At 38.0% G+C, this 23275-nt stretch overlaps 1 protein-coding gene across 1 annotated transcript in view; it reads left to right on the forward strand.

Annotated features, from left to right (window-relative positions):
- The window catches only part of TTC39C (tetratricopeptide repeat domain 39C), a 34820-nt gene extending 15236 nt beyond the window's left edge, over positions 1-19584 (forward strand). The window contains exons 5-14 of the mRNA XM_051775262.1: positions 1423-1777; positions 3079-3247; positions 9051-9144; positions 9953-10060; positions 10583-10692; positions 11377-11500; positions 14568-14665; positions 15570-15674; positions 18045-18083; positions 18624-19584. Of these exons, the coding sequence (XP_051631222.1) occupies positions 1423-1777; positions 3079-3247; positions 9051-9144; positions 9953-10060; positions 10583-10692; positions 11377-11500; positions 14568-14665; positions 15570-15674; positions 18045-18083; positions 18624-18713 (1292 nt within the window). The 3' untranslated portion in view covers positions 18714-19584. The remainder of the gene's footprint in view (positions 1-1422; positions 1778-3078; positions 3248-9050; positions 9145-9952; positions 10061-10582; positions 10693-11376; positions 11501-14567; positions 14666-15569; positions 15675-18044; positions 18084-18623) is intronic.
- Positions 19585-23275: the final 3691 nt, after the last annotated feature.

Here is a 23275-nt window from a genome sequence, read left to right on the forward strand (position 1 = left end):
AAAGTACTCTGTGCAGGCAAAAAATGACCTAATTGCTTAAAAATGAAGTATTGTTAGTCTTGTAATGCATCTGAATCAAGGCAAGGGTTTCCATTTTTATTATAATGCTTTAATGTGGATCTCAAGATAGAGGATTAATTTCTTGTAATACCTCAAGTTCATGTTGACAGAACCCATCTGTCACTACTGAGAATACAAATGTTGCAGTCTTTCTCAGTACAGTTTTTTAAGACTATCAAACTAGCCTTATCCCTTCCTCATACAACAAGAATCCAAAAAGACGTAGCCTAGTCTGTGATACTACTTTCTCTAGAATGTTTTGGGTTTTTTTGTGATTGGAATGATTTTTGTCAAAGGCATCAAAGGCTTGTAAGGAGTTGTTTGGTATTAATAGCATTTTTCTTTTCTTTGACACACACCACCTGTTATGATCTAATTCTGGCATTAGTTATAACACTTATCTCTGCAAATTTGGTTATATTTGTTTAGAAGACTGCTGCTATAACCATGTTTTTGTTTTATTTTATTTTTAGTTACTGTCTTCGTCACTGCAGTTCCTAACTCTTAGGACTCTATCAAAGGCATAATGCTGGTGTCTACTTTTATGATTAATGTGTACAAGGATATTCTGTTTGTATCCAGTTTAACACTTGTCATTATCCAAGGATGTGCTTACAAGATGATTGCTGTGTAAATAGGCAAATCTTTATTTTAGATATCAGGCCTTTTTTTACCCTCCTATAAAAATCATAGTGAGACCGAGTATTCTGTCATTCTCAGCTGAGAATCCTCAAGACGATATTTTTTAGGGAAATTCAAGTACTCATATTGCATTTGAAATTGAGGAAGTTAGGCAACTGAGGAATAATTTAAAACCATAAAATTTCTGCATGCTTTACTTTTTTTTCCATTTTTTTTTAATCATAAAGGCATTATATTCATGTGAGGGGCAGGGAAATGATGATGTTGAAAATCTTACTATCTAGCCCAAAGGAAAGGCTTTTCTTGATATTTTGCTATCGACTGTCTTTTAACAGAATTTGGGCTTAAGGGAAGAGATGTAGTCTCTTTTGAGTTTTGCTTTTCTCTGTTTGCCAGGCAGCTCTTTCATCTGTGCTGTATAGTGGAGCAAGATCCAGTGTGAAGTTCTTTGATTTCTCTCTTTCTTTCTGACAGTTGTATTGCTGTGTAGCTGACTGGAAGTGCCTTTGTGTTGCGTGTTGTAAAGTCTGTGGTTGTGAGCACTTAAGTTTGTAGTGCCCAGTACGCAAGACCTCTTTGAGAGGACAGTAGCTATTACAAAATCCTTTGTACAAGAAGTTAATGCAAATGGAGCATCCTAGAGTTTGTGAAATAGCATTTACCACTTAAAATGGCTTCTGAAATGTGTCCTTGAAGTAGTTTTTTTCCTTTGATTTTTAGCTTACATAAAAGGTGGGTGGATACTCCGAAAAGCCTGGAAAATTTACAATAAGTGCTATACGGACATTAACACACTTCAGGAAATATATCAGAAGAAAACAACTCAGGAATCCTTGACTTCTGATGCTGCAAATGATAATCATATTGCTGCAGAAGGTGTAACGGAGGATTCGCTAAACAGACTGAAAGGTGCTGTTAGCTTTGGATATGGACTTTTTCATCTTTGCATATCCATGGTGCCCCCAAACCTGCTCAAAATCATCAACCTGCTGGGTTTTCCTGGAGACCGCCTACAGGGGCTTTCCTCACTGATGTATGCAAGTGAAAGTAAGGACATGAAGGCCCCTTTAGCTACGTGAGTAGCTATATTGAAATGCTTTGGTAGATAACTTAGTACTAAAAGTAAGTAACTGGAGAAAAGTCAAAACCAAAAGGTCATGTTGCTTTAAAGGAAACAACAGCAGGTAAAATAAACTCGTAGTTTGTTGTTTAACGTGCCATGGTTTAGTAAATTCATCACTTACTATTGTATGAGATCTCTCTGCTGTTAATTATTTACATATATTTGGGGTTTGTGTCAATATTTTGCTGTATTCTTCAGTACCTGCAGTTCTCATGTCTAGTTACTTAAATGCCAGCAGAGTAAATAGAAGCTCCCCCGAAATCTGTGTAGATTTACCTGAATTACATTCTCTGCTATGGAGAGAATACTATTTTGTCTGAGCCATTGATCTCATTTAGCTATTTTTCCTTACTATTAGCCCAAGATCTTTTCAATTTTTTAATTTTTTTTTTAATTTATTTTAGCATCTCAGTAAAATGAGATGTTCCTTATAATATTTTTAAAGGAGTATTTTTTGTGTATTCTTTTTCCAAGACTTCATACTGCATTCAGGTCTTTTTAAGAGGTACACGTAATTTAAACTACCCTCATAAATTATTATTATATTATCTACAAATTAATCCTTTTATTACTGGATCTGCTGCAGGTACTATAAGATGTTACTTTTGAAACATTGACAAGCAGGAGAATTGGATTTCTGTTTGTTTTAAATGTTCCTGTTGATTCATTCTTTGTCCTTTCTGGGAAGAAAAATTATATTTTTTGGGAATGTTTCCTCCTTAAGATAGTCTTGGAAATCTTTGTGCTCTGCCCTTGTTTCCAGGAGCGATGTAGGTCATGTAGATGTCTGCCCTTCTGAAAACAGGATGTATTTCTTTTGGACATTGATTTCAAGTGTGTCTGCTGTTGTGTGTTTAGGTTTTTTGTTGATTTTTTTTTTTTTTGTTAGTTGTTGGTTTTTTTGGAGGGTTTTTTTTTCCTCTCTAATGAACAATTAGTTTTCAAAGTTTTCCTGTTAGTTTTTCTTTTTTCAAAATTGACGGAGTTCTAAAGGCTCAACTGCTTTGATGCAATGAGCTTGATTGTTACCTTGCCTTTGGGTGACGTGCACTGAATTGTATGTTCAGGTGCAGTTTAGGAGTATGTTGATGTATGGCAGTAGCATTGTGTTTGTTTTAAAGCCAGATTGCATAATAAAAGATTCATGTCTATCTTTGTCTTTCAGAATAATTTAAAAATTTCTCTGTGTAGAACGTAATCCTTAAATTTCTGTTTACAGACTGTAATCATTTTTACTCTTACATTTCTTTTAGATTGGCTCTCTTGTGGTACCACACAGTTGTTCGCCCCTTTTTTGCCCTTGACGGCAGCGATAACAAGGCGGGATTGAAAGAGGCAAAAGAAATTCTTGCAAAAAAAGAATCTGCTTATCCAAATTCTTCTCTGTTCATGTTCTTCAAGGGAAGGATACAGCGATTAGAGGTATTGCATGTTTTCATCCTTTAGACTGATTTCTCCTCCTCACCCTTTGTTATTTTATGTTTTTCTGATGTCAGTGAACTAAGCAAGCTTCAGCGAAGTGTGAGATACATGGAAAGATAATCATCTCCGTCAATAATAAAAAGATAATAAGAATTGATTAAATCCTTCCTAGTTTCAAGTTCAGATGCAAAACCAGCTCTTCCGCTACATCTATCTGAATTAACATTTTGAAATTGTTTTTCAGCTACTTGATACATTTGTGGGCTGTGCTAAAAGGAAGTGCTTTTGGTCACTCAGGAGTTTCTTGAGCTATTTCAGTTTTGCTTGTGAAGCTAAAATGTTGAGTATTATCTGCTGAGTACATAGCATTTATATTCCCCTTTTTGTTTTATGCATTGTTCATATACAGCTAATTCTCTGGAGTAATTTCCCTTAAATAACTGCTTTTGCTTTTGAGAGGTCAAACCAGGATGTTTTCTGTTGCTAAGGGTGAGCTCTGACCCAAGCTGAAATGTATTCACTAAGAATGTGTTTGTGAATGCTATTGCAAAGTGCTGTTCAAACACTGCAGGAGCCTTTTGGGTTTTGGCTAAATTATTCTCTAAGAATCTCTGATAATAGGAGACAAGTACTTCGTACTACTCAACTCCTAGCTGCTGCTTTTATCAGACCAGAATATTTTCTGAACAATTATATTAACCAGAAAACCTAACACAAAAGCACAAACCCAGAATGTTCAAACCCTTCATCTCAACATCATAATTACAAGAACTCATTGAGATATTAATATTGGTGGTCATTCTTTGCTGGGGTTTGCAATTAAGTCTTTCAAATACAGCTAAATATTCTGAGAGAGGTAACAAGAGTAACAGAACAGAGGAGTAGGCTTCAGTGGACTATCAGATTTTGCAGGCATATTCTTGCATGGGATTTGAATGTTATTTTTCTTTTTTTGCTGTTGTTTTGAAGGCAGTGGTGCATTTTAGGAATTACATTGTCACAGGCAAGTTGTCAGTCCTGGGGAAGTATTGCTGTTGTGTGAGCAGGAAAGATTTTGGTGGCTTTTGTTCAATTGTATGCATATTTCATTCTTATGGTAAAAATCAGATTTGTCAGGAATAGCTACATAATGAAGGCAAGTGCAGTTAAAAATGCAAGTACATTGATTACCAGGGTATGACTTGGTATTTTTAGTGTAATGAGAAATAAAACTCAACTGGTGCTTCTGACTTTCAGAGCAAGGTAGGGCGAAAGCCTAAACGTAAGTTGCTAATAAACTGAATATATCTTTCTATGTGTAAAGAAAGAGAATATGTTTGGGATGAGTGTGAGTTTTGTGAAGTTGGTCCCTTTCTGGAGTACCAGTGTGTTCTAGAGGAGAGTTCGTTAAATGTAATCTTACAGTATTAGTGTATGAAATGATGCAGTATGTAGATACTGCAGTACTGATACTGAAGTTTAGGTCCAGGTGAAACTTTGTGCCAGAGACAGCGTGGCCATTTTAATGAAGTTAGTTAGCTTAGGCACGCAGAATGCTGTGTAGCCATGACCCTTAATCAGCAGAAAGCTTATTGGTTGCCAACAGGAATTAAAATGTCCCTTTGCTATTCATGTGTGTGTTTGCATGAGAGCTTGTCTATTCAGCAACCTTTTCCCCCTCTCATCACTGCTTTGTTCCAAGTGGTGCTGTATCAGGGAGGTTTTGCTGTGTCTGAATGTTTTGGTTAGATGTCTAGGGCTCTTCTGTAGACTTTGTTATGAATTTACTTGCTTAATTTGCTTGAATGCTGTTGACATAATAGTGAAGGCTATTATGTGACTGGTGGTAATGGCAAGGAGCTGTGCTGGATTTCTGCATGATACACTTGTGGTTACATGTGTCTTGAATCTGGGCATTGGTCTTACGGCATCCATTTCATATTAATGTGGCCAGCAGGAGCAGGGAAGTGATTGTCGCCCTGTAGTCAGCACAGGTGAGGCTGCACCTTGAGTCCTGTGTCTAGTTCTGGCCTCTCACTACAAGAAAAACATTGAGGTGCTGGAGAGTGTCCAGAGAAGGGCAACAAAGCTGGTGAAGAGTCTGGAGCTCAGTTCCTGTGAAGAGTGGCTGAGGGAGCTGGAGTTGTTTAGCCTGGAGAAAAGGATGCTCAGGGAGTATTTTATCACTGTCTACAAGTGCTGCCTGAAAGGAGGTTGTAGCCAGGTGGGAGTCAGCCACTTCTCCTAGGCAAAAAGTGACAGGATGAGAGGACACAGCTTCAAGCTGTGCCAAGGGAGGTTCAGGTTGGACATCAGAAAGAATTTTTTCACAGAAGGGGTTGTTAAGCGTTGGGACAAACTGCCCAGGGAGGTGGTGGAGTCACCATCCCTGGAGGTGCTCAAGAAACAAGTGTATGTGGCACTTAGTTCTCTGGTTTAGTTGACAATGTGGTGATCAATCAGAGGTTGGACTGTATGATCTTGGAGGTCTTTTTCAGCCTAAATGCTGCTGTGGTTCTGAACCAGAAGTGCTCAGATACTCATAGATTACAGACTAATATGGGGAGTTGTAATTTCCTTCTCATTTCCGAGGTGAGCGAGGAGAGCTCCTGTAAAACCTGGGAAGTGCTTATATTGCCTTTCTTGAAACTGTTAGTGCACCAGTAAGTTTAAATTCTTTCCACTGGGCATGGGAATATTATTTCAGGTGGCTTACCAAAATTGGGAAGTCTGTACTTTAACCTATATGCACGTAAAATTATACCTTGAGCTGGGAGAGGGCAGAGTGAGAGGTGGTGTTCTGGATTTTACCTATTTCTGCTTTTCGGCTTGCAATTTTGCTATCCCTTTTTTTTTTCTTTTTTTCCTAATCAGCAACACTATTTGAAACTATTGTTTCTCTTTGATTAGGAACAGACTCTGCATATGTATATATAAACAATAAGAAATCTTTAGGGCTGGGACAAAAAACTTGGGTTCTGGGGCTTGATCCATGGAGTTCAATGGGTATAGGTGCATGTAAAGAGTCTGAATGGAAGAGTACCAAATACTCCACCTGATGGGCAAAACACCATTCATACATTCAGGTGTATGAAAGTGTGTGGGATGTGCAGGCTTCTGAAAATGTTCACTGTGCTTAAATGTAATGCTGACAGGTACTCTTGGTTTTTTAGTTACTTTTTGTAGACATTTTTGTATCAGTGGTATCATTCTTATTTAGGAGTAAGAGGGCGTGGTATGGAAAAGTAGACTGAGGGCAAGAGTAATAATAAGCATTGACAAGTCTTAAGTGAACTTTCTGGAAGAAAGTCAATGATGTCTAAAGTAAAGAAATTTGCAGGGCTTGTGTAATGTCGAGGTTTATTTTCAAGAATTGTGCTGACTTTTCTAGTTACTTGTTCTAGGCTACAAAGTACAGTATCCTAGTTTTATTCTATTTTGATTTTGTGTCGTGTCTAAGAAAAAATGGGTTTCTATGTGCTAAGGAATAGAAAACAGAGGCTTTGCAATGTCCATATAGTGTTCTCTGGTGTAAATTGTTGCCTTTTAGCAGGAAACTGCTTTCTGGTTTCCCCTTAATTATGGACGTGACTTCTTAAAAGCTTTACAAATTCAGAGTGCTGATTGAGAATAGAAACGTTCTGGGAGAAAGAACAGTGTCCTGAGATTTCAGAACAACTCTTTGGGGAAATGTGTGTTGGCTTGGGAAGCCGCTTGGGCCTGGTAGGCTCTGTAGATGCTTAGTTGATGGGTTGGGGTGCTTTCAGTTTTAGTGTGAAACCAAGAAATGTAAGATTAGGGTTCTCACATTAGCTTTATTAATATTTTTTATGGTTATGTAATTCTGTAAATTACACATTTTATGTCTTAATGGGCTTTTTTGTCTTTGTATTATGTCCAAGAGAGGCATGAGTAGTTAGTGCTTGTTGAAGGAATTTAAAGTGTGTCTATATATATTTATAAATCTCAGGAACATCAGTTTCAGGTGCAGCTAAGATGTTATATTTGCAGACTCTTGGGACTTTATAATTCTTTCTGTTTATTCTTTGAAACAGTAAACAAATAGTAATTAATTTAAGAATTAACACTAAGAGTAAAAATTCGTATTCCAGCACATTGTCACAATCCCTAGAGATGATTGAAACTGTATTTAAGGAATGTCTCTGAAACATACTTAACCGAGATTGGTGCTGAAGGAAAAGTTAGACAGATGTCAAAACACTTGTGAGATCTAGACAGTTAAAAGGATAGATTATAGAAGATTGAATATTCAACCAACTGGACTTGTATATTACTGAGTGGTTGGTGTTTCATGTACTGCCCCAAGCTGGTGTATGGCATTGCAGACAATGATTTAATTGCCGGTAGTCATTGTGTGGAATAACATGTCCTACAAATAAGTGATTTCTGGTTTGAAACGTTTAGGATTTTAGAAGGCAAAGTATCTTCAAAGAGGGCTAAATATTTAGATTTTCTTTTTCTTTTTTCCATTTTCCTCAGAATCATTCAAAACATAGATTTACAGATAGCCTTTGAACTTCCTAGCACAAAGATAAAGTTCTAAACTGACGTTATTTTTTTCTGTAAGATTGGGCCCATAACAGTTATTTTCTAGGAAGGTATGTTGGGATAATGTGTAGTGGAGAGAATGTGCTGCTACAAAATTAAACGAGGTACACATGGCTCAGGCTTCCTGGTAATTTTGAGGGCAAATATAACTCACATTCTGCCTTGCCAACAAGCATCTTAGTTTCATCACCACTGTATTTTCTAAGGCTACAGTGTTTATGTTGGTACAGGTGTGGATCCCTTTGCTGCCTGTTGTGCTGTCTTGATGCAGTATGTATTATTTTCAATGAAATTGTTCTTTAGCAACTAAAACAGTTTTCCCTGATGAGACAGAGGAGAAAACCTAAAAAATCACTTCAGAGCTCTGTGTGTTCATGGACTTAAGATACAATTCTGCAGATTTTTGTAGGAATTTTTGAATTCAGTTATGCTTGCACAGATCATGGGTTTGCCCTTGCAAGGGTTTCTTTCACTTACCTGCTTAGTCAGCAGACAGGGGCTTAAAAATTCTTCTGTAATATAAATTATTATAATTGTATGTGAGACTAAATATAGGAATTCTATTAAAGCAGGTACAGGCCATATTGGAATATACAGTATGTATATGTAAAACCAATATTGTTTTGCATTCCCTCCCCATAATAACTGGTATGGACAAATCCCATCCTAGTCTGGGAAAACTAGAAATTAAGGTAGTCAAAAGAACTATCATTCTAGTTCTTAGAAGGATGTCAGCCTCTTTTTGCTAAGCTGTTGCTAACTAATGATTTTATCAAAATGTTCTTTTTTTCTCTCATGTGCCTTTTTATCTTCTAATGTGTCATGCAGCACTTATGAATTCTCTATTAACTGCTGCTTAAAGTGGTTGCTGAGGGATATGGGAAAAGGTGAAAAGTTCAAAATAAATAAAATCAAACACTAATGGTACCCTTATTGTGCAGAAAGCTAAACTTCATTGGCAGATGCTAAAAATATGACTTCTAAAGGTGGAATGACTAATAAGCGTAAAAATGAGACTACCCTAAAGCTTACTGCACAAACCCAAGGAATTTCTGATGTAATAGAAAATACAGTCACTTACTTGTAAGGTTGAGAGATAATTTGAACTGTCTGTTGCTACACTGTTAAACTCTTCTACTATGTTTAATTTCCTATTAACAGAAATCTGATTGTTTTCTTTATCAAAATCAAATTATCGAACAAATTTTAAATTTCAGTCTGATTTTTTTTTTTATTCTTCTTTCACTTTTGTTAGTGTCAAATCAATAGTGCCTTGACCTCATTTCATACTGCTTTGGAACTTGCAACAGACCAAAGGGAGATTCAGCATGTCTGCTTATATGAAATAGGTACGTTGTTTATGTTTATGCCATAAATGGCTCATTTTCAAGTTTAGATTGGCAACTTCAATAAGCAAACTGGATTCTTTCTATGATGATTTTTAAAAAGGTTTTAGAATACTGGCCTTTGTCTTGGATGGATTATGGTAATAAACCTATCTTCTTGTTTGGGCAAGTATTTTTCATAATAAATTTTTCTGCAAACACAAGGTGATGCAAAATCAGACTGTGGAATCAAAGGCACACTGTTCGCTTACTGAATATTATTTAAAATTAGAAATTAACTCATTTAATTTGTCCATGGAATCATCATTTCTCTACCAAAAAGTAATCAGTCTAAACCTTCACAGATTGCAGGATCTGTATTTCATGTTCATTTCCTTCTCTCAGTAGTAGTATACGCTATATGATCTTGCATACAGCTCTTTGGAGTGGAGAAGATATGTTACTTCAAGCTATAAATGGGAATTTGTGACAGTGGGAAATAATAAAGGAACAAGTAGTAGCTTTTTAAGTTTTAGTATCCTACAAAATATTGTATCTAAATTTAAAAAACATTTTGGTATCTGTATAGATTTGTTGTTGCTCTGAAGTGGATTCATTGTTTTGTATGAAATCTTATAATTCAGAATTTCTCAGTAAATTTAAACCAGGCTTTAAATATATGTAGTTCATTTACATTGTTTTTAATTTTCCAGTTACTGTTGTAATTGTTAAAGTAGCTCCAGCTCTCGTAGTAGACTGTGTGTTTCAATAATGTTGACACCAAATTTGAATTACTGTACTTTCCCTGGAATTAAATCAGTTTTGCTTCTAGGTTGGTGCAGCATGATAGAGATGAACTTCAAAGATGCATTTGAATCCTTCGAAAGGCTTAAAAATGAATCCAGGTGGTCCCAATGCTACTATGCTTATTTAACAGCAGGTGAGTACATTCACTGTGTTGGGTAGATGATAAATCAGTGATGTACTAAGGTTTTGGCACTGTTTTGTTTTGGGAAACTTGCTAGTGTGTGCAGTGCCTTCCACACTGCCTGCTGCTTTTGCAGCTTTGTGCCAGACTTGACTTGGATAATTTTGTTTGTTTATATAATGAACACTTGCATGCTCACACGTGTACATGCCTGTGTGTACGCCCTCTCGATGTAGATACAATTGGGATTGTCAGTGTAGTGACATGTAGCAGTTGTATTGCAAAGATCTAATAAAAAAATCTTTAGAGGCTTGGTGGTATTACTTCCTTTAATGGTTATATAAAAGTAGTACTGACTTGTTAATAATCACAGAGGGTACCTGGGGAGGTTGGGATTATCATCTTTGTCAAATCCTCGGTCTGGACACTTTCTTGAAGTGAGTGTGTTTGTTTTTCTGTGACCATGTGATATCTAATCTTAATTTTTCCTGTTTTATATCCCAGTAGTGTTAACATATTTCTGTGTTCTTACAGTGTGTCAAGGAGCCACTGGTGATGTCAGTGGTGCTCAGAATGTGTTCAAGGAAGTTCAGAAGCTTTTCAAAAGAAAAAACAATCAAATAGAACAATTTTCAGTGAAAAAGGTTAGTTTTAGCATAGGCTGACTTGTTTTGGTGCAGTAATAACAGTTCAGTTCTTCAACAGTATTTTCTTTTTGAAGGATGTATCTGTTTTCTTTTGTATTGCTTCTGTAGAATTAGTGGGAAGGAAAAAGAAGGATGGAAAAAGAATAGTGTCAAACGTATTTGAAGGATCTAGCAAAGGAAATGTGAATTATCTATTCACTTTACAATTAAAGTCATTATTAAAGATAAAAATACGTGATACTGTAGTTGCTTTGGTAATTTTCCTTCTAGCTTTGCCTTCCTTACTCCTTTTTATTTTGTCTTGTTTGTGAAAGCCTTAGTTCTTTTTGAAAACTAGGAGTTGTCTAGGAAATAGCTCCCATCTGATACCTTGCAGATGTTACTGTTTCAGCATCCAATCATTGCGTAGTGGGAACTGTGAAATACAGTAAAACTGGTCAGGCTGCATAAAAGAAGTTTTAATTTTGATCAATAGATAAGCTCCTAAATTAGTTGACAGATTTTTGCTTTTTAGTCTAAAAGTCTTTAAGCTAAGTTACCATTGACTTACTTTCATAGAATTGTTGTGTGACTGTATGAAACAGTTAAAATTACTGTTTGTGATATATTGTTTGGGAATATTATGACCCCATAAAAGGATAAATGATGGATCTCCCTTCCTTCTTTCTCCCCACTTTGCAGGCAGATAGATTTAGAAAACAAATGCCGACCAAAGAGCTGTGTGTCCTGGCATCCATTGAAGTATTATACTTATGGAAGGCCCTTCCAAACTGTTCCCTCTCGAACTTACAGCATATGAGTCAAGGTATAATATTGATTTATTTATAAGGTTTATCATGGTATAAGCTTGATTTATTTATTTACTTCTTAAAAGGCGGGTGTATAATTTTATTCTGTTGTGTGGAGTAGCTGATCGTAGTAGCACGAAAAGTTAAACTTGTGTGTATGTGTCATAGCAAAATACACTTTGAGTAACCATAGAATAATGGCCTATTACGATTCAGCTTAATGCTTCATTGCCTGCTGCATATAGTTGTTTGTTAATCATTGTTTAAAATGAAACAATAGCATGATAGTTACTGTTCCAAATCATTAAATAAAATATAACTAATTTAAACATAGCTAAAAAATAATGAAATTAATCTACTGATATGTTTCTTCACGTCAGTTTTCTTCTAAGAGGAAGTAGGGGTCGCTTGTGAGGTCATCGATGACATGATAGGCGTTCTGTTTATCTTGGCTGCTGGGACCTTGGTAGTGGTGAATGATTGCCTCTTTCTTAGTCTCCAGATGTCTTCAGATATCTGTCACATGAAGATTGTGGTAGCAGTGTTTATCATGAGGTTTACTGTACTTCTCCCTCCATCCAGCAGTCACTCTTGTTTACATTCTGCAAACAGTTTCAAATTGGCTGAAGAGAAGCTCAACATGAGCTGGCAACGTGAGCTCCCAGCCCAGAAGACTGACTGCATCCTGGGCTGCATCACAAGCAGCATGGGCAGCAGATAGAGGGAGATGATTCTGCCCCTCTACTCTGCTCTCATGAGACCTTGTGAGATCCCACCTGAAGTACTGCATCCCTCTCTGGGATCCTCAGCACAGGAAGAGACATGGACTTGTTGAAGCAGATCCAGATTAGGCACACACAGATGATCAGAGGGCTGAAACACCTCTCCTATGAAGACAGGCTGAGAAAGTTGGAGCTGTTTAGCCTGGAGCAGAGAAGGCTTCAAGCAGACTTCAGAGCATCTTTCAGTACTTAAAGGTGTACAGCAAGAGAGCAGGAAAGGCCCTTTTTACAAGGGCATGTACTGATAGGACAAGGGGGAATGGCCTCAAACTGAAAGAGGACAGATTGAGGTTAGGTATTAGGAAGAAATTATTGTGAGGGTGAGGGCACTGACACATGTTGCTAAGAGAAGCCGTGGATGTCCCATCCCTGGGGGTGTTCAAGGCCAGGCTGGGATGAGACTTTGGGCAGTCTGGATGAGGCTTTGAGCAGCCTGGTCTAGTGAAAGGTGTCCCTGCAACAGGGCAAGGGAGTTGGATCTACAAGATCTTTAAGGTCCCTTCCAACCCAAACCATTATAAAATCATCTCTTTTTAAATTTATTTTTTTATTATTATTATTTCTAGATAATTACTTACTCATTTAGAAAATAAAACAAAAATTGTCTCCTATGGGGTTGTCTTTTTTTTTTTTAGTAGTTGTGAAGTCTTGGGGATTGTATGCAATTTTCATGTTAAGCTAGAAAACTACCAGTCTTGAAGTTGAGAGTCAGGACTAGTAGTGGTGTTTTGTTCTGTTTTTAATTTAAGATAATTTGTCTGTTTAAATTGAGTGATGGCAGTGGGTTATATTCAGATCTCTAGTTTTCTAGTCACAAAGGTAATGGTAGGCTTTAAAAGCAGATTTACTCACATAAAAATAAATGTGAGGATTTTTTTTGGCTGTCATTCACCTTCAGAACAGTCAGCTTTCGAGAGTGTAAAGAGTATGTGTTCTCTCCTGCACACCCAGAAGCAGTGTAGATCTCCCCTGTATAAGCTTCTAGTCAGTGGTTCACATTTTAATATGAAATAGCAGTACAGATAAATATTCAGAGATAAGCTTCTTCTAAGTTTGACACTGATGGGTCTGCGTCAGCCATCCCTAGCTGAAGATGTGTGCAGTGAGACTGTTTTTGATACACCTTATGTGTATCTCAAGAATGTGGATGATAAGGAATTTTTTTTATATATTTGTTTCCTCTTCTCATGAACAACTGAGTTGTAATTTGCTGTGGTGGATTTCCAGGGTTTTCCCCAGGGCTAGAACTTGACTTAAAAGAATAATTTGTATCCACCTGTATCCCTGTAAGTAAAACACCAAGTAACTCAAGCCTTGCAATGATGAGTTGTCAGCCCAAATACTTCATGCAGCCAACTCTTAGTTATCCATAGATGGCTTCTTTGGGTTATGGATTAACTGTGAATGCAGAGCTGGTTAAGATCTGGCAGGGTTTATGCAATGAGGCAAAATGTTTAAGGAGCTGTACTGCTCCAGAGACAGCAGTTAAGTGATGAAAAGCCCTGCAGGCCTCCCTGTACCCTTGCCTTCTTGGAGGTGATGGTGCTGACAAGTGTGAATGGGTCCTTATGGGACTAGTCCTGGTTTAACAGAGCTGGCTCTAATAAGCTTGATCAAAATGGAGCCTGATTCATCTAGAAACTGTTCATGCATTGTGATACAGGTTTTCCTGGAAACAGAGCACTACTCAGCTGAGGCACAGTCTGTCCCTGGATCGTTGACCAGCTAAGGTCTGGGAAATAAGCCTTATCGTCTCGTCATCACTGAGAATCGTGATGCCAAAATACCCTAGTCTGGGTTTTTAGGTCCAGTACAGATTTTTGTGCGTCTGTCACTTGGCTTCAGTTCAGAACAAATCAGATTTGTCTGAACTGTTTGCCCTGTGCTCCTCATAATTTGGGACTGTGTATTTTTTTTTCAATGTGTGGGACAAACCAGTTTCCCATAACACCAGAAGGAGGTGATTGTTTCTTAACTTGACTTTTTAGTGGTTATTTCAAAGACTGGTAGAGAAATGGATTCTCCTCTACTTGTGAGAAGAACACACCGACTTCCTTTGACTTCAGCTCATTAATTCCTGTTAGGAATTGCTCTCATGAGTCACAAGATTTCTTGATGAAGTTCATACAAAATGGGTTGTATTTAAAAGAAGACAAATTACTTTGCTTTATGTTAATGTTACTAGCATCTCCTTTGTCTGGTTAAATTTAAACATTGAACTAAAACACACCTTAGGCCACAGTTCTTGTCTAAGGAAGGATTTCAATCCATCTTGTTTGTTTACTGGAACCTTTTCATTAAGCTTGTCAGGATGTTGATGATTCATCGGCTGTTGGGTTGAGGAATTTGCTTCTTGGTGCCATACACAAATGTTTAGGAAATTCTGAAGATGCCGTTCAGGTAAGTTGTTAAATGGTAATTTACACCATTAATCCTGTTTTACAAGCTATTCTGTTAAACAGTAAATATTGTTGAGTAAGTGTTAAGCAAGTCATTAGTTTTCAGTGCTAGTAATCATTCTGGTTTGTGAATTCTAACAGGTTCTTCCAAAATCTTTTGGTTTAACATGCTGTCATTATATTCTGTGTTGTAAAAGTAGTTCACTGTGCTGAATGACCATGGCAACCAATGTGGCTTATAGTAGAAAGAGTTAAGGGGAAGCTAGGAAGATAAAAGTTATAACAAAGTTCTTGCTCTGCTAGATTTACTTTGTCCAACAATGAAAATTAATCTTTTTTTAAAAAAGTACCTTGGAGGTTGACCTTTTGAAAGCACACATTTGCTGCTTCTCCAGGACTACTAGACACTGAGAGATTTGATTTTTAGCACACATACCAAAGAAAAAATTTGCCACTGCTTCAGGTTTTGCTCCATAGGCACAGCTTTCCTTTTTCCTCCCTAAAATGGAATGCAATTCACATATGCAGCAAGATGCTGGCTTTGAATCCCTCCCCCCTTCTCATTTATCTCAAGCATACCGTAAATAATCTAGGTACTTCATCACTGATGTTAAAGTTCCTTGTTAGATCTAATATTTTTTCAATATGAAGTTGGAAAATTCTTGAAACACTCAATATGTTACTTTGTTAAAATCCAGACAAGTTATTTTGCCTTGATACAGTAGTGTTGGTAAAAACATCTAGGAATCTATACTGTTGTAAATTTTTAATGTATTCTTAATTTAGCTTTGGCTAATTTCTAATGCTTAAAGTTGAATGGTGCTTCTTAATTGTTTTGAAGTATCAAACAGTCAATTTCAATAAATTACTGCAGTTTTTTTGTTTTTTTCCTTTCATTTTTACAGTACTTTCAGCGAGCTGCAAAAGATGAACTCTGCCGTCAAAGCAACTTGTACGTCCAGCCATATGCTTGCTATGAACTTGGCTGCATTCTGTTAGACAATCCAGAGGTAATAGCATTAAACTGTTTTTAAACTCTTAAAATGAGCATAAAGAGTCAGCATACCACTATATAAAGAATGAAACAAAATTTATGGGTGATAATGTATGTGAAGTTTTAAGAATTTGTTTTATACCTACTGTAAAGAAAATTACTATTTTGTGTTTAGGTTTTGGTTTTTTTCAATCCAAGAAATGGAATGTATTTAAGGTAACAATGTCTTATTTTTTCAATATAGAGAGTGTTCCTGCTGCTGGTGGCAAAAAAAGCCTGGCCAGAATGCCTTGGGTAGGCGGGGATTTCTTGTCTACAGGTGGTATTTAGTATCATGGATGCGTAGGGTCATTTTCTTACCTATTTAAAATCCTGTTGGATGCTATTCAAGCTCAAAGAATGCTTGTAGTTATCCGTTCCAAATAGAATTTGATGCCTTCCTAAAATAGCAAGTGTTTTCAGTCATTTAAATTCCATTAAAGATTGTTGTATGGACATTTTGATTTTCACCCTGACTAGCGAGGGTTTTGTTGTTCAGGGTGAAGAGGAAGATAATCCACCTGGCTTTCAGACTGTCCAAATGGCTTGGCTGATGATACATTTGATTGTTTAGGTCTTTGCACGTACTCTGCCTCCTAGGAAACCTGGAGAATCTTAAGAGTAGAGCAGCTTGTGCACCACTTGTGCATTTGTGATGTTTTCCTTTCTCAAACGTGTAACAGCACTACTTGGAGTTTATGCCACCTTGTGTAGTACATCCTTAATCAGATTGAAAGTTGGAGGAAGTGGTTACAGGGTAGTGACTTGAACCCCCCTTCATTGTATGTAGTGTATGAAGTAGTTAGGCTGATAATATCTCATTTTCTTAAGAAGTAGTTGTGTTGATAGTTTCTCATATTCTTAAGATTCTGTTTTCAGTTGGTTTTGATGTTGTCACGTATAATCATCTGAGCTGAACCTTCCCCTCTCTCAATAAAGATGATTGTCATGACAAAGGACAGAATTAGAGAATGCTTTTAAAAGTAAATGTACTTTTTGAAAAGTCTGCTGCCCTAAAACTTGGAGCTGGGCCTTGAAGCCTAGAAGGGAGGTCTGAGTCCTGTATTATTCTTTCTGCCTTTTTTTCCATGTTCCTGTTTAAATTTGATGGTGTCAGGTGTCTCTAAAGAAAGGGTGTGGTGGGTAGTGAAGTTATGTGGTTATTTGGAGAATATGAGAGCAGTTCTTCCTTTCTCCTGCTTTACATGTAGGATGTGCACACAGTAACCAAATGTGCCTCATATTGGGTCTTTGAGGGCTGCACAAGCTTGGCTTGTAGCTCTACAGGGAACCCGTGGTAGTGCTTAGTTAGTGCTTAGTGTATGAAGGACATGCAGAAAACTCCCTCTTGTGGCACTTAGGCAATGAGGAGATAAATGATGCTTAACTTGAATAGAGTGGGATGAGATGGGGAAAAGCAAGAGCTAGAATTAGAGGCAAGTGGATGCTGTTTATAGAAAATTTCATTTACTAACTGAGGTGTCCTGGTAGAGCTCTATAATGGCTAAGAAAGGAATAGGATTTTATGAATCACATTTACACGAGAGGCAGAACATATTACAGACCTGAGCAACAGATATCAATATGCATTTTAGTATAAAAACCATGCTGTTATTAAGTTTACTTTGCTTTGAAGTTATTGTTAAGCATAATTACATGTTTGATTTACCATGTCATCTGGATCATCTTTGTTATTTTAAATTGAATTCTAATCAAGTTCTTCTTGATGTAACCATATTAAAATCTTGAAATTTACAGATTTTTTTGTAGTTGTCTTAGACACTGAGTGTAATGTAACCAATAAAACTAGATGCAGTCATATTTAGGTACATATGAATAAGGGAACTTCATTTTTCTATATCTTATTTATTTGTAAGGCTTACATTAAAGATGTACTATATAAGAAATAAAACAGTAGCTTCTCAGCAGTAAATATTAATCTGCAAATATATTTTTCTTTTTATAAAAGTTTGAAATTGAAATTTCTGGAACAACTCTTAATGCTTAATATACTTTTTTTGTAAATAAATGGCTTAAACTTTAATTAAGAAACAGAAACTACTGTAATGATCAATTAGTCAATTATTTGTAGCCTCGTTTGTTCCCTTATACATTCTTGTAGTTCACCATCATCGGCAGCAACTTGCATTTTCTATAGACTAGAAATAGATAATACTGTCTTGGGTGCCTCATTAATATTTCTAGTTTCCTAATTTGAGAGGTTTTTGTCTACTCAGTACCTTTTTTCAAGATAGAGGTGCTACTCCAGACTGACCATGTCCTTTACTTAAGATATTTTCTGTAACATTTTTAATGTGTTTCTAATGCAATGTTTGTCTTTTTGTAGACTGTGCCAAGAGGCAAAACCTTACTGCTCCAAGCCAAGGTAAAAACCAGGCACTTTCAAATTTAGATTTTTGAGATGAAGGCATTTGGGAGGTTGTGGTTTTGGGGCAGGCAGAGTGGATGTTAAGTGGTGGTGTCCCTCCCCTATAGCCTACAACACTATCATATAGATATGCATGAATGAATATGATCCACATTTATGTATGTTACATAGCTATGTATTCCTAGGTCAGTCATAGCAGAGCCCATTTTAGTGACCTCTCCTGGACTGTTAGAACCTTGCTTTTTTCAACTAAGATTTTGCTACAGAAATTTTGAAAATGACAGCTCTCCACTCCTTGTCAGTTCCAACTGGTTCCTGCCTTGGGCTAGAGCTTTTTGAATATCTCTAATAATTCTTTTGCTTTGGGTAACGTCGGGATATTGCAACGTGCAATCTTCCAGTTCACCTCTTTTCTTTTGGTCTCTTTTGTAATATGACTTCTTAAGCACTAGTAGCAAAATTGTCTTCATGTCTTGAAGTGAAGGAGGCTAACAGTTATATGTTTGGTGTTTTTCTTCTTGTTTTTTTTCCCCCCAGGAGGAATTTTCTGGCTATGACTTTGAGAACAGATTGCACGTCCGCATACATGCAGCCTTAGCCTCTCTAAGGGAAGTAGTTCCACAGTGACGAACAGCAAGTCTTGTTATCCTTTCCCACAGTTTCTGCACTTTAAGATGAAGCAGAAGAAAGAGCTGTTGGGAAGACCAGCTTTTCTTCTGAAAACCACTTGTGCCAGAGACACTTTCCCAGTATGGTCAGAGTTGGTATGGCTTAGTAAAACATTACAATTTTAACTAAAGGTAAATCAACCAGGAAGAAGGTTAAGTGACCTTGTGTTTTTAACTCATTGTTTTTTATTTTGTTTAAACCAAGCCGAACACAATTGCTTGCAACTGTGGGTGAACCTAAAGAAGCACACGTAATTTACTTAAACAATATTGGCAAATGTGATTTTTACCTTTTAAAACAGATCTAGATCTAAAATATGCTAAGGGGAGCACTTCTGGTTTGATTAGAATAATACAATAAAAGTAATTGGTGTAAATTTTGAAGTTGGAAATGGTCAGAATACTTCTTTTTCTTTACCCATTTGCCAATACACAGGAGGAGGAAAACTGCTCAGCCACAAAAAGCAGATCTTACTAAATTTTAGTGGCTTATGTCAGTTACCTCATGATTACTAATGTGTGAATTTTAAACCTCTCATTGCCTTCCATTTTTTGTCTCATCCCTCCCAACCCAGCTCAGATTCGTGATATGAATTTATGTCAATGTTTATGATCTCTGCTTCTGGTACATTCCAGCCAAATACTTGGACATGCAGTTACAGCGTGGGCAGTTCTTATTTCCACTCTTAATTTTCTGAATGTAATGTTAAAATACATAGGCCAGATACAGTAACTTTATGTATTTTTCATTCAAGCTGCTCAATCTTTGTAGCGGTGACCTTTACAGGTATTTAAAAAAAAAAAAAAGAAACCAAAACACAAAACACAAACCCAAAAATTTGCTTTGGTAGTTACACCAATACTACAATATCCTGAGTCTCTGTATGGTATTTCAAACCTGTGGTGTTAAGATATTGCTATACCTCAGAGAGCTTAAAACTTTTCTCATGACCATATAATTTTTAATACTTGGCCATCTGTGTGCTTATCTGTAGCTTTTTTTACATTGCCTGTAATACGTAGTATTTTCTTATGTTTTATATTCAGTTAATACCATATTCTAGGAAGGTAAATATTTTTTAAAAGAAGCTTACGAATGGAAATCTGACCAGAAAGTTAGTTTAATTATATTACTTTGCAAAGCTAAGAAAACTGGATATCCTTGGAAAGAGTTGCCACAGCCCGAGGGGAAAAGGGAACAGGGACGCGGCACCACACAAAAGGGTTCAGACGCAGCTGAGGGTCTGGGTGCAATGCCAACTTATTAAGAGGACACAGGGACTTATATAGGGTAAGTCCGAGGGGAGGATTCATAACTGGGGAGGTGCATGGGACTGACAACCAAGGGTGAGACAGGATTGGGAGACAGGGGAAAGGTGGGTGTGACTTGTGGGTATCCAGGGGAAAGGACCAATGGGGGCTCACTTTGCACTGTGGCAACTCTCAGCCAATCAGTGACAGAGGAGCGGGAAAGCAGGGGAGAAGAGGGGAGTAAACAACTTTTGGAGGGAAAATCTGAGAGACCGAGGGGAATAACATTGGGGTACATTAAACTTAATATAAAACCAACGATGAACTGGGGAATAACAGTCAGTCCAATAAGATATCGGTCCATTCAAGCTCCATAAATGTCTCTCCATGCTTGAAATCTTTCCCAGTCGGATTTCTCATTCTCCTCATCTCCCCCTTCTTTGTTTATGGAAGCGGCGTTGACATCGATACTCTTTAGCAGCAACTTGCGGATACATATAATAAAGCAAGGCAAACAGGTTAAAAATGCGACGAGGGCACACACGGAGATCACAATCATGATTAATATCTTTCTTGACCATTTGGGAAGTGAGGGAAGGTTTAGCCAATCAAACAATCCATCCAACCCCTCACTGTGGGATTGGTAGATATCTTGAACTAAATTCTTTAATTGATTGATACTTTGATGAATCGACTGTGCATGATCAGAAAAATTCATGCAGCACATGCCTTCAAACTCCTGGCACCCATGCCTGTGTGCCAGGAGTAAGAAGTCAATGGCTGCACGATTTTGTAAACTGATTTATTTTAATTTTTGGGTATCCGCTAGCAGGCCTTCAATCGCCGTGGTGGTGGCATTGGCTTCCTTGGTCAACCAGCAACCAAGGTGGGTCAGTAGGGATAGGGCACGGGCTGTTCCTATCCCCGGGATCAGGAAGGAAGCCCAGAAGTTTTTCATGCGGGACCAGATGTGGATGTTGGAATCGCAATCCGCAGAGAAGGGTAGGGGAGGTGGCGGATTGACAATCCCAGCATCCACACATGGTACCGCAACGGTAAGGGGATTAGTAATTTTTGGGTTTGGGCTGGTAGTAGGTGGGTGGTGTTACTTTCTTTGGCTTAGGAAATCTAAGCGGAGCACCTATGGCAAAAGATAGAGATCTTTTAACTCGACTCTTAGGGGTAGAAGATTGATCCAATAATTTAAATTTCGCTGGGTTAAAAAGTGCCAATTTTCCTACTGTGCAGGGACCCCCTTTTGGGTAGGCAGGAATACCCTGCCACGCCCAATCCCTGCACAGAAGGAAAAATCCTTTGGGAAGTCTCATGTTTCTTGGCACATGTTCTGTAGCTACCGTGGTTGCAATCGAGTTGTTACACCATATCGAAGGGGTTCCTTGGTAAATTGGCCTGTTAGCGGATACATTAAGGGGGGTGAATAGGTTTGGCTCCATGTAGCGATGAAATAAGATACAATTATTGGTGGGGAGAGAACCAAGGAGGTCAATTTCTTGGAGTGGATCCGCAGTAAAAACCTGGCGGGAAACAACCTGTGCCAGTGTAGCAGAGTTTAATGGTAGGGTTCCCAGACTCCGGGTTTGTGATACAAAGGTGTTCCATTCCTCTCCCGGAGTCACAGGAATACCCACCAGACACGTTTGAAAAGGGTTACCGGCGCTGGACAAGGCCAGGCACAAAGTGTCTGTCCCAGTGGCCTTGGCCAGCATTACCCACAGGTTCTCGGTCGGCTGCTTCATCCATTCTCTCAAAGGGGATGAGGTAGACATGTTGCAGATCAGTTCTAAGGTGATGATGAGGGCAACACAAGCGCGGAAGGTCCACATCTTGTGTTGGAATCCTGGTGTATCCGTATTCTCCTCGCTGGGACCCACTTAGGTCCTGTGTCACCTGAAATACAGGCGTACCCCTTCCCCCAGGTGATCAGGGGAAAAGGGCCCGTCTAGATTTCTGTTATAGGGTCTCTGTACATGACTTTTGCTTTTTGAGTTCCCTGTGCAAAGTCAGATTTAAAATGCTTGTCGACAGGACTTCTGTTTGCGTGAGTTTCTGATTCCTCCAATAAATTTAAAAAATTTAGGACGTACATCACTTTCTCTAATTTTTCTTGGGGGGTCATGCCTGTACTCCCCCTTCTTTGTTTTTTGAGTAAATTTTTTATGTTTTGGTGTGCTCTCTCTACTATGCCCTACCCTGTGGGGTTGTGTGGGACTCCAGTGGTATGGTGTACCCCCAATTCTTCAAAGAATCTCTTGGTGTCTGCAGATACATAGGAGAGTCCGTTGTCAGTTTTTATTTGCTTCAGAACACCCATCCTGGCAAATGCAGATAAAAAGTGTCTTTTCACGTCCCTACTTTTTTCACCAGGATGCGCAGTGGCCACAATCATTTTTGAGAATGTGTCAATAGACACATGCACGTATTTTAATTTTCCAAATTCTGGTATGTGCGTGACATCTGACTGCCAAATCTCCAATGCTGTTAATCCTCTGGGGTTAGTTCCTTCCGGAATCAATGGAGCAACCATTTGGCAGTCAGGGCGTGCTTTCAAAATTTCTTTTGTTTGAGCCAATTTTAAGCCGAATTGTTTCTGTGGTGACCGCGCATTCTGGTGAAAAAATTCATGGGAGATTTTCGCTTGCTGGTATAAATTGGGGGTGACAGCCATACCTGCTAGATGGTCAGCAATCTGGTTCTCCTCCACCACAGGACCTGGCAAAGTAGTGTGAGACCTCGTGTGGACAATATAGTAGCCAAATTTCCTGTCTTGAATTAAGAATAACAAATTTTTTAACAGATTGAACAATTTTTCATTTGAAACTTCTTTTAAGTACGAATTTTCGATTCTTTTGACAATGCCCGCAACGTATGCTGAATCTGATATGATATTAATTGGTTCACTGTTGAAAATTTCGAAGGCGCAAACAACTGCTGACAATTCCACAATTTGTGGAGAACCTTGAGCTTTATGAATATTCTGTTGCCAATCACCGTTTTCTCGCCAAACAATTACTGCATTTCCGATTCTCCCAGATCCATCGGTGAAAAGTTTTGGCATTCTTTATTGGAAGATCTGGTTGCACAATTTATAATTTTAATGGAATTGGGATCAATCTCTGCAGAAATTGGCACGCCGGGAGGTGAAATTTGACTTCTCCCGGGTAGCCACCGATGGCAGTCTGAAAATCTATGGAATTCTGCAGCAGTTGTTCCAGATGTTCAGAAGTCAGTGGGAGGTAAATGCAACCTGGC

This window comes from Manacus candei, unplaced genomic scaffold (genome assembly GCF_025592945.1).
Source record: "Manacus candei isolate 608988 ecotype Guabito, Panama unplaced genomic scaffold, ASM2559294v1 h1tg000008l, whole genome shotgun sequence".
In the NCBI taxonomy this organism is placed as follows: Eukaryota; Metazoa; Chordata; class Aves; order Passeriformes; family Pipridae; genus Manacus; species Manacus candei.